Source organism: Neolamprologus brichardi, chromosome 13 (genome assembly GCF_056152115.1).
Source record: "Neolamprologus brichardi isolate AB-2024 chromosome 13, ASM5615211v1, whole genome shotgun sequence".
Classification (NCBI taxonomy): domain Eukaryota; kingdom Metazoa; phylum Chordata; class Actinopteri; order Cichliformes; family Cichlidae; genus Neolamprologus; species Neolamprologus brichardi.
In genome coordinates, this window is record NC_142116.1 from 28,871,971 (window position 1) to 28,883,851 (window position 11,881).

The 11,881-nt window shown below is 41.1% G+C and overlaps 1 protein-coding gene across 1 annotated transcript; it reads right to left on the reverse strand.

The window, feature by feature from the left end:
- Positions 1-10,060: 10,060 nt before the first annotated feature.
- Positions 10,061-11,236, reverse strand: LOC148100026 (uncharacterized). The gene has a single exon (XM_087849806.1). It carries the CDS (start codon positions 11,234-11,236, stop codon positions 10,541-10,543), a length of 696 nt encoding a protein of 231 aa, XP_087705932.1. The 3' UTR covers positions 10,061-10,540.
- Between the last annotated feature and the right edge of the window lie 645 nt (positions 11,237-11,881).

Genomic DNA, 11,881 nt, shown 5'->3' on the forward strand with positions numbered 1-11,881 from the left:
GTGTACAACACTTTGTGTTGGTCTTTCACGTGGAATTCCAATAAAATTGATTCATGTTTGTGGCTGTAACGTGACAAAATGTGGAAAAGTTCAAGGGGGCCGAATACTTTTGCTAGCCACTGTAAATAGAAGAAGTTGGTAAAACAAAGAAGAAGAGAGGGGCTGTGTGAGTAGTTAGGGACCAACCTCAACTGTATGTAAATAGTGTAAATTAAATGTTCAGTTCATTGCTTACCAGTGTACATCGACATGGCCACTCATTATCCTTCAGTGCAGGTTACGTTTTACATTAGTTTACTATTAGTCTAATGCTGATCGCTAAAGACAAAACCAAAAACACACAACTAAAAATGATCGTATGAAAAATGTAGAGAAGAAGAGTTGGATCTCATTCTGAGAAAAAACATAAACAAAGAATGCGACTCAAAAAACAAATAACATAAGAAAAAATTCACTTTACAATTAAAATGATGAAATCAAGTCAGGAATCCAAAGCAACACAATTACTATACAGGGACTGCAACTCAGATACACTATGACTCATGATTACTATGACGATAATAGTAATTTAAAAAAAAAAATCCAAAACTTCCAACACTTACAATAACAATAAAACTTTTCAATATTTTCAAAGAATTCACTTTGAATTCAACCCATAAACAACAAAACACCTTAGGCCATGACCATTAATGTGAAAAAGGCCAGCAACTATTATTCATCGGTCGTTGTGTGCGAGACAGTTTACTGATTTGGGGTTTACTTTATGAAAGCCATTATGAAAATAAAATAAATAAATGTCATCATCAGTCTGACCCTGTTTATAACACACTTTTTTTTTTCCTGGCAGCGTGCTGAATAACAGCCTGTTACAGAAGCTCATGGTTTTTGCTTTTGTTTTTCACCTTCTTTCTTGAAGTGAAGGGAAGAGGCTGCTATTTGTTTCCCAAGTCTTGCAATTCTGCTTGTGGTTTTTTCTTTATAATATAGAGTCTTCGGGAGCTGACTGCACTGGCAGTTCGACTGGCTGGAAGTAATCCTGCAGTCCTGGAAAAGCTACAAAGAAATGATTTCCAGAGCTGGAGCAGTTAAAACTAAACTCGCAGAGTTTCTGGTGCTCAGTCAGCTCAGACCATTTTATTGTCCATAGACATCACATTCACCATGATGATTGCTTTATGTTTCATGGAGAGATCAATTAAATCGCACTCTTCAGCCCACAGTGTGAACAAACAGTAAACAGCAGGATTAAGGCAAAGAAAAAAAACATACACATATTTCTGCTTAGTGTTAAACACGTCTGATCATCCAAACCAGAATTCCCTAAAAAGGGTAAATTTCCAGCTTTTTATTTCAGTTGTTGAATTGCATTTATGCACATCCTGCAGCTGAAAGCTTTGCAGTGCATGGTGTCTTAAAATTATTACACACATATCTTATTGGCTTTGCAACTGATGGGACAGCTGCTGTGACGGGCCGATAGAGAGGAGCAGGCACACTCCTGGGTAAAAAGATCAATTCTAACATAACCACTATTTATTGGCTTAATTGTGAGTTGGAGCCTGTGCTCCATAATTGTGTAAAACACACTGAAGAGCCTCCTCATTTTCACAAACTCACAAAGTCGGACTTTTCTTTCCTTGAAAAACTGTGGCAGAGGAGTATACTTTGTAAATGTACCGTATTTCCCGGACTACAAAGCGCACCTGAATATTAGCCGCACAAGCTAAAATCAGTGGAAAATCCTGTTTTGTACATACATTAGCCGCACCTGACTAAAAGGCGCAGGTGTTTCAATGTTGACTTATCATATGTAAGAGAATATGCACAAAGGGAATTGTCAGGAAAGAGATGGCTGTTTGGAGACACAACCCTTTTATTAATATTTTGAAAAACAAGTTACGGGTACATATTTGCATAACTTTTTAGTAGGGGTGCAACGATACACAAAATTCACGGTTCGGTTCGGTTCGATACTTTGGTGTCACGGTTCGATATTTTTTCGATACAAAAAAAATGTTCATGCCTTTTTATTAATTTGTCATTTATTAAATTTTCACGCCACATTCTGCACCACATCTCTGTGCGTTCATCATTTGTTTGAAGCCAGCTCACCTCCTGCAACCACTTTTCCGAGAATACGTGCTTCTTTTGTGGTTCGGACTCCTTCTGACATTTCTTTGGAGGTGGAGGAACATCACAGTAATTGCTTAAAGGAGCTTCTTCGACATCTTTAAGAGTTCTAAACAAATGTCTTTCCTCCTCCTGAAAATCTTATGTACGCAAACACGCGTTGCAACTTCTTATCTTGTGCGGGTTTTTATTTTGACAGCGAATGCGCACCTGCGGACCACTTATGTGCAGCCCTGGTTATTTAGCTCGTCATATTGCAGCCACAGAAATTCTTTTGTCCATGAAACCATAAAGCTGCACTTTCTTTTTTCCTTATAGTCTGATTTGTCATAACCTTTCCGTTTTGTGGTAAGCTTTTCTTTGGCTGTCACTTCTTCACCCTGACCTGTCTTATTTGGCTCAGCAGAACTAAAATATACATCCTGCTGCTTTTACACACGCACTAACATAACGCTCAGCGATTCTCTGCGCGATCAACCTCTCACATGTTTAAGCTGCGGGAGATTTCACTTGTCATGTTTGCATAGTAAGCTAACGATTGATAAGACGATGTCAGAGGAATTGGTGCGCAAATTATCATCACTCACCAATCAGTACTGTCGCTCTCTATACACAGTTCACGCGATTGCAAAGTGAAAGCAAAAAACAAGCGCAAAAAACAAGCGCAAATTCAAACGCGATTTCAATATGTCACATATTGACAGTGGCCGATGCCAATGACATAATTACCCAGCTACATTTCCGAAAGAATGCAAAAGCATTGACATATATTTTTCCTTCCTACGATAGCCCGACGGGCAGGGCAGAGATAGATTTTGGTAGCCCGACTGGAAAAAAGCCCCAGGACGTCGGGCTAGCGATTTTGCGAGCCCTGTATCTGATTGAGGAATCACTCATCTTTGGAAAAGAGAGTTTATTACAGAGAAATGTCTCTTTCCAAAATAAAAGCTATACTATACGCTTCTTCTGGGCTATATTCTCAGCAGCATATTAAACATATCAGGTCCCCATAAGGAGAATCATGTGCTAACGGCTGTCTAAATGACTCGGGTAAAGCTTGTAGCATGCCTGCTTGTTTTTGTCTGCTTCCACTTGTCTTTGCACTAGGATGATGTCGGAGTAAATGTGCAGTCATATTGGTTGTGTTCCCACTAGTGCTGTCAGCGTTAATCTGAAATGACATTAACGTCACAACACGGCAAATCTCCGTTAACGAGCTACCGCGGATCACCTCATGAGTGGGGCTGGAAGACGTCAACACATTAACGAGCTAACTGCGCTAACACACTAGTTCCCACCAATTGAGCATTGCTGGCACATCCAACATACTGTTTTACTTTTGTCCATGACGCGCTTACCTTCAGGGTCATACATCACATGAAAACCAAAATAGTTCCAAACGCCAGATCTGAATGAGGGTGGGGGAGGTTCAATTTGCCATGTTGCAACTAGCCTAGCTTCTGTCTCGCTAGCTTGCCCTGCGCTCAGTGAATCTGTGTTCGACTACTCCGCCTAGGCTGCACTGTCGAGCGCAGATCCACTGAGCGCTCAACACAGACAGCATCGTCAGAAGGAAAGTTGATAAAATAAATTAAAAATGTTGTATCGTTCGATACATATGCGTACCGAACCGAAAGCACTGTATCGAACGGTTCGATATCGATACGAGTATCGTTGCACCCCTACTTTTTAGGTATATGTACAAGTACCGGTAAATACAAGTATGAAACATGTACTGTGCTTCATAAACGAGTAACAAATGTAGTACATAACAATAACCTACAGCACACCAGAAAAATAGATTCGGACTACATTTTAGGCTCAGGTGCAGTGACACGGCTTTAACCTTCTGTGAAACTTCAAAATCCATCCTTTCGTGGTCCTCGGGACCAAAAATGGTCCCGCCCCAAAAAGTGCTCTAAAGATGTTATATATCAATATTTTTTTCCACTTTAAATTAGTCAGTCTTTTAAAACTACTTCTGCTTAAAATATCCACATCAAGTTTTAATTATATTTTCATTGTTTTAACCCTTTAAAACCCAGTTTGGATACATGAGCGCCCTGTTTTTTAACAGAAAAAAAATAAAAACTTAAATATTTTCCATAAAATACATTTGAAGTAATATTTGATTGTTATTATAATTAGGCCTTTAGATGGTCCAAACATTAGCACCAACATTCATTTTGATCCATTATTATTTTTTGTGCAGGAGCACAATTTAAAAAATCCATCCTTTCGTAGTCCTCGGGACCAAAAATGGTCCCGCCCCAAAAAGTGCTCTAAAATATTATATATCAATATTTTTTTCCACTTTAAATTAGTCAGTCTTTTAAAACTACTTCTGCTTAAAATATCCACATCAAGTTTTAATTATATTTTCATTGTTTTAACCCTTTAAATCCCAGTTTGGGTACATTAGCGCCCTATTTTTTAACAGAAAAAAAAAAAACTTAAATATTTTCCATAAAATACATTTGAAGTAATATTTGATTGTTATTATAATTAGGCCTTTAGATGGGTCAAATATTTGCACCAACATTTGTTTTGATCAATTACTATTTTTTGCAGGAGCACAGTAAATTACTTATTGCTTATTACCACCAAATGCTTATTACCTTGTTGTGTATAAAAATAAAAAATACAAGTTCACTTTGAAACAGAAAAACATTTATTTTGGAACGATGAACATATATACTGCTGGGAATGGGGAAAGGTATGAGAGAAAGAGAATGAGTAAAAAAGAGTGAGAGAGGGAGCGGGGAGGCGCAGGCAAGGGGCGGGCGGGGAGGGGGCGGGGGCTTCGGGGTGTGACAGTCCTGCTCAGGTGGAGCAGATGCTGCAAATGGAAAAACTGTGGTCTCGGCATGTCACTTTTCCACATTGGCAGCAAGCGGTCACAACTCTCCTTCTCTTGTCGGAGCAAAACTGGCATTGTCTCCTGCTTTTTGTTTGAGTGCCTGTAGAGGGGCCTGCAGCAGCAGCAGCAGTCTGCACACTTCTCACTAAATCTGCTGCGAGCGATGAGCGGGGAAGGTACCCTCTCTTCGCGATCCATGGCTGGACTAACATCTAACACAACATGCGCCTCCTGCATGAGTAGGTGCCGACAGCCTAACAAAAAAAAAAAAAAATACATTAAACCTATGTATATTTTACACAAGAATATATGCGTAAGAGTGAATAAATGTGTGCGTAACTGATGGGTAATGACACCTACCTTGTCAAGGTTGTCGACACCTCCTTTACATTTGTTGTAGTCAATTATCATTTGTGGCTTTCTCTTGTCATCGGTTATGGATGGCGACCGGTGCTTTGTGCTCAGGAGGAGGACGTTTTTTCCACGTCGGGGAACGTAAGATACCAGGGTGTGCTTCTTTTTGAAGGCGAAGATTGAGGAGTGCACCTCTCTCCCTCTTGTCTCGAGCAAAACTGGTGGAAGCTCTGGCTTATTTTTTCTGATTGTGCCAAGCAGGGCCATCTTTCTCTTTAGTAGCGCATCTGCCAGAGGAAAGGAGGTGAAGAAATTGTCACAAGTGACTGTGTGTCCCTTGAGCCCATCTGTCATCTCCAGCACTACTCTCATTCCCTGGTTGATCTCCGCCTGTTTGCCAGCTTCTTTGCCTGTGTATACTTGCACTCTCCAGGCGTATGATGTCTTTGCGTCGCATAGTGCCCAAACTTTCAGGCCGTATTTTGCAGGCTTTTTTGGCATGTACTGCCGAAACCCGCACCTGCCTTTGAATGGCACAAGTTGCTCGTCTACACACACGTCTGTATCCGGGCTGAATAGCATCTGGAGCCGGTGCACCCACATGTCCCAAACTCTGCGTATAGGAGCGAGTTTGTCCCCACGGCGTCAAGGTCGGGAAAGTTTATCGTCAAAGCGCAATGCCCTGGTGATGTGATGAAATCTCTTTACCGACATGGTGGCCCGAAAAATCCGCCGTCCGGTTTTCTAACTAAAGAGGCTGTGCAATGACTCGTTCCGTGAACGGTACACACCGGACAAAATCAGCAATCCCACATAAGCTCTTATTTCATCTGCGTCCACGTCTCTCCAACCTTTGATCGTGCGACGTCCTTGAAGATTTGTCATCGACGCTACGATCATAACCATTTCGTCTGTGAGAAACAGCGCAAAGCTGGACTTTGGGTCGCTAATTCGCGCAGTAGCGTAATGTGTGGGCCCTGGGATGAGTCCCGTGGCTACTGGGACCAGCCCGTTCTCACTCCCGAGGCGTAACATGCCGACGTTTTGTCACGTCCCGGGGCGTTCCTGAGGAACGCGAAAGGAAACCTTCGGCGTTGTTATGGTACGGGGCGGGTTCTGGGCAAAATCCAGTGCAATGACGCTCCCGCGGTAATAGACGTTCCAGCCCTGTATTCCAGCCCTAAACCTAACCTTATCCCTAGCCCTAACCATAACCTTTTTCCTGAGCGTAACCAGGACTTTAATGATGTTAAATAGCGTGTTTCTAAGTGATTTGAAGAAAAAGAGCGAACATGTGTAGATTGAGTCCATACGGTTCTCATATTTCCTCATTTTTCTGAGGTCGTCATTTAGGAACGTGGTGGGTAGCCGAAAACGTAATATGTTGACGATTTGTCACCTAGCGTAAAATATTACGCTTTGGGAGTGAGAACGTGTTGCTGGGACATAACGGAACGTCTGGGCATTTGTGCGAGCCCACACAATACTTCTGTTTTTAGCCGTCCACTCAGCTGGCTCTTCGTCTCTCTCTCCACTCTCATTTTCGGACGACGCTCCTCCAGATGAACTGGTTTCCACCTCCGATACGTCTTCTGCTTCATCTCCAGAATCCTCCAATGAAGCCGCGGAGCCAACCTCCAATGAAGCTGCGGAGCCAACCTCCAATGAAGCCGCGGAGCCAACCTCCAATGAAGCCGCGGAGCCAACCTCCAATGAAGCTGCGGAGCCAACCTCCGATGAAGCCACAGAGCCATCCTCCGATGAAGCCGCGGAGCCACACAGAGATGCAAAAACTTTTTAATGTTGTACGGATACGAGGATGTTTTAAATTTAATTCCCCCCTCAAATTGTATCCCCGTTCCCTTTTAGAAAACATTTTTAGAATATTGTCAGGAAGCAGGTTATTTATTGCTTTATATATAATTTGTGCAGTGAGAAAATGAACCAGATCTGTGAATTTGAGAATTTTTGATTTTAAGAATAGTGGATTTGTATGATCTTTGTAACCGGTTTTATGGATTATCCTTATGGCCCTTTTTTGTAATATAAAGATTGATGATAGCGAACATTTGTAAGTATTGCCCCACACCTCTGCACAGTAATTCAAATACGGTGCAATCAGGGAACAATAGAGAATGTGGAGTGATTTGTGGTCCAGAATGTGTTTTACTTTACTCAAGATTGAGACACTTCTTGAAATTTTGTTATGTATATGATTTATATGAGACTTCCAGTTTAATTTATCATCTATAATCACACCAAGAAACTTATGTTCAAGTACTCTTTCAATTTCCACACCATCTATATAAATCTGCACTTGTGCATTTCTAAGGGAATTCCCAAATAAGATTATTTTAGTTTTACTTAGATTTAGCGATAGTTTGTTCCTGTTAAACCATTTTTTAATTTTGCACATTTCTGATGTAATTGTATCCAGCAGCTCCTTTAGATTCCCCCCAGAACAAAAAATATTTGTGTCATCTGCAAATAATACTAATTTTAATATATCAGATGCCTTACAAATATCATTTATATAAATAATAAATAATTTAGGACCCAGTACAGAGCCTTGTGGAACACCACAAGCAATGTCCAAGCATGATGAGGAATGGACACCCAGCTTCACAAATTGTTTCCTGTCACTTAAATAATTTTTCACCCATTGCAGTACAACCCCCCTGATCCCGTACCGTTCCAGTTTATTAATTAATATATCATGATTGATTGTGTCGAATGCTTTCTTGAGATCCAGAAATACTCCAGCTGCATACTGTTTCTGATCTATAGCATTCGTAATCTCCTCAATTGATTCGATTAATGCCAGAGATGTTGATCTTTTTGATCTGAATCCATATTGACTGTCAGAAAGTAATTTATATTTATCTAAGAATTTGTCTAATCGTTTATTAAACAGGTTTTCTAGGATTTTGGAGAATTGTGGTAGTAAAGAAACAGGCCTGTAGTTTGTGAAGTGGCGTCTATCCCCAGTTTTATACAGCGGCACAACTTTAGCTATTTTCATTTTGTTTGGCACTTTTCCCGTCTGAAATGATAAGTTGCAAATAAATGTTAGAGGTCCTACAATTCCTTCAATGACCTTCTTGATGATTTTCATGTCAATATCATTACAATCAGTTGATGTTTTATATTTACACATGTGTACAATGTCAATTATTTCTTTTTCCTCCACTGATGTGAGGAACATTGAGTTAGGGTTCCTATCAATCAGGTTTTCACTACAGTCTACTGATGGCAGTGACTCAGGAATTTGTTCTGCCAGTTTTGGTCCAATATTTACAAAATACTGATTAAAGCTGTTGACCTTATCAGCAGCAGGGCAGCACGGTGGCACGGTGGTTAGCACTGTTGCCGCACAGCAAGAAGGTCCTGAGTTCAATTCCAACATCAGGCCGGGGTCTTTCTGTGTGGAGTTTGCATGTTCTCCCCGTGTTTGCGTGGGTTCTCTCCGGGTACTCCGGCTTCCTCCCACCGTCCAAAGACATGCAGCTTGTGGGGATAGGTTAATTGGATAATCCAAATTGTCACTAGGTGTGAATGTGTGAATGGTTGTCTGTCCCTGTGTGTTGGCCCTGCGACAGACTGGCGACCTGTCCAGGGTGTACCCCGCCTCTCGCCCTATGACAGCTGGGATAGGCTCCAGCGCCCCCCGCGACCCTGAAAAGGATAAGCGGAAGCGAATGGATGGATGGATGGATGGACCTTATCAGCAGTGTTTTCCATAATATTGCCATTGTCGATAAAGTATTGAGGATAACTTTGCTGTCCAGAATTATTTTTAATGATACCATTTAAAACATCCCATATTCCCTTCATATTATGTTTATTGTTGTTCAATATTTTACTATAATAGTCCTTTCTACATACACGTATAATATTGGTCAACTTATTTTTGTATTTTTTATATTTATTTTCAGCATCTTTTGTTCGTTGTTTTAGGAATTCCCTATAGAGTGTATTTTTCTTTTTACATGCATTTTGTAAACCCTTAGTGATCCATGGTCTATCTGAATATTTGTGCTTTCTGTTGTATTTTATTGTTGGGCAGTTTTTATCGTACAATTCCATGAATATTCTTAAAAATATGCCATATGCAATATCAATATCAGTTTCTTTGTACACATTGTCCCAGTCCTGATTTAATAGATCATTCTTAAGTGCATTCATAGTTTCTTCTGTCCTTGCACGTCTGTATCTCAGTTGTTCTTCATGCTGATTTTTCTTATAATTAGTGTCATAAACTGCAAAAACTGGTAGGTGATCACTGATGTCATTAATTAATATTCCGCTCACAATGTTGTTTTCCATATTGTTAGTGAAAATATTGTCAAGTAAGGTGGCACAATGTGGTGTAATTCTGCTAGGCCTGGTTATTTTAGGATGTAAACTCAAACTGTACATAGTGTTTAGGAATTCATGGGTCATTTTATGCTTTTTCGGATTCAACAGGTCAATATTAAAATCCCCACAGATAAACATAACTTTTTGATTTGTTTTAGAGAACATTTCCTCTATGAAGTCATTAAATACTTGAATACTAGAGCCAGGTGTTCTATATATACAGCTAATTATTACATTTTTCTCTTTTTCCTTATAAATTTCAATTGTTATACATTCTAATAAATTATCAATTACAGTTGTCATGCTTTCTACCACCTTGTAATTTAGGTTTTTATCCACATACACAGCTACTCCCCCTCCACTCTTGTTCCTTCTATTTACAAAATTCACTTCATATCCCTCCAGTCCAAAGTCCAGTCCTTTCTCCGCATTGATCCATGTTTCAGAAATGGCAATAATTCCAAATGGATTTGTCAACTCATTTAGATATTCCTTTATATTGTTGAAGTTGGCATACAGACTTCTGCTATTAAAATGGATTATTGATAATTTATTTTCCGTGTTGATGGTGTGCTTAAACTGTTCATCAGTGAAGTAGCAGCAGTTACTGCTGATGTTGTAGAAGAAGTTATTTTCCGGGTCTATATCCTTTTCTAAGTCTAGAACATTATGGTCTGTGTATCGAAATGTTTTCAGTTCAAGATTATCATAAAGAGAATTCCAATGAGTTATATTGATATTGTTGTCGGATGCAGATGAAGTTCTTTTGGACTGTGCCATGTGTTGTGTTGTGTGTCACGTCACATGTGTATTCATACCTCCAGAGTAAGTTGAACCTCAGTATTTGTCCAGCTCCTCCATATTTCTGATGACCAACACTTTGGCTTGTTCCGGTGTTCCATTGAGTTTAATGAATACTTTGCAGTTGGTGGTCCATGTATTTTGAATTTTTCCCTGTTTCTTCAAGTAACGTGCCTTCCTGGCAATGTCCGCATTTCTTTTTATCAGATGTTCATTCATGAAGACATCGGATCCTTTCAGTTTCTTTCCTTGTTTTAACAGTGCTGTTTTGTGTTTTCTGTTTGCAAATCTCACAATGATGGCTGGTTTGTCACTGTCGTTTTTTCGGGGTAGAGGGTGGCAAGCCTCAATGTTGTTATAATCCACTTCCACACCTTTGGACCGTAGAAAGGTAACCACTTGATGCTCCGTGGAGTTGACATCTTCCTCTCCTGGCCCTCCTACATTGTCGGCGGCGACCGCCCGGGCGTATGACCGGGGTTTGATGCGAAGCCCCGTGATGATGACATCGTTCATCCGGGTGTACTGCTCCAAATCCGCCACTCTGTTCTCCAGGTACGCCAGCCGCCGATCCTTCTCGGCGTTCTGGATGCGGAGAGCCTTAACTTCCTCGACCAGGTCCAGGATGGCTTTCTGCTGCAGTTTGACAGTAGAAATCTCCTCTGTCATAAACTCCAGCGACTTCTTAATATCGTCACCTTCCTCGGCTGACAGAACTTTTTTCGGGCCCATGCTTGTAGCATTGCCGTGACGACCGGCTAGCTAGTTGATGCTAGCGTCCTTCCTCTCTCTCACCGCTACGGTTCAAAAACGTCAACTTGTGAGTTTTCGAGAGGTCGCAAATGACGAGCCACCACTTCTGGACGGTTTCCCACACACGCTCTCAAAGTTTAGTATCCGCGGAGAGCTGCCGTTTTCAGGAGATATGTTAAGTTTGTCAACGTTTCTGCTCAGAGAACCTGTTGCTGACAGCTCGGTGTGTCACTTCCGGTCCAGAAGAAAGTGTATCACAGCTCAGGAAAAAAAAGCACCGAAATAAAGCACCGAAATGTGCGCTGCTTTTCGGTCTGGTTACTACCGTTTATGTCAGAACCGGTGCCATCATGGCACCGGATACCGGTACCATGATGGCACCGGATACCGGTACCCATCCCTACTCAGAAGGGCCGTGGCGGTGTCGCCATCATGCAGCAGTCCAGCCCTTCGAAATCCGTTGGTGATCGTGGATGTTTTCACACTTTTCCATGCTGTCAGAATCCACTGGTGGAGTTGGGCATAACTTGCTTTTCGCAAGTTTATCGCTGCTCATCATCCACGGCTTCCGCTACTTTGAAGTTTGTTTTTCGCGCTACTTCGTACGGCACTACGTTGCCTGGC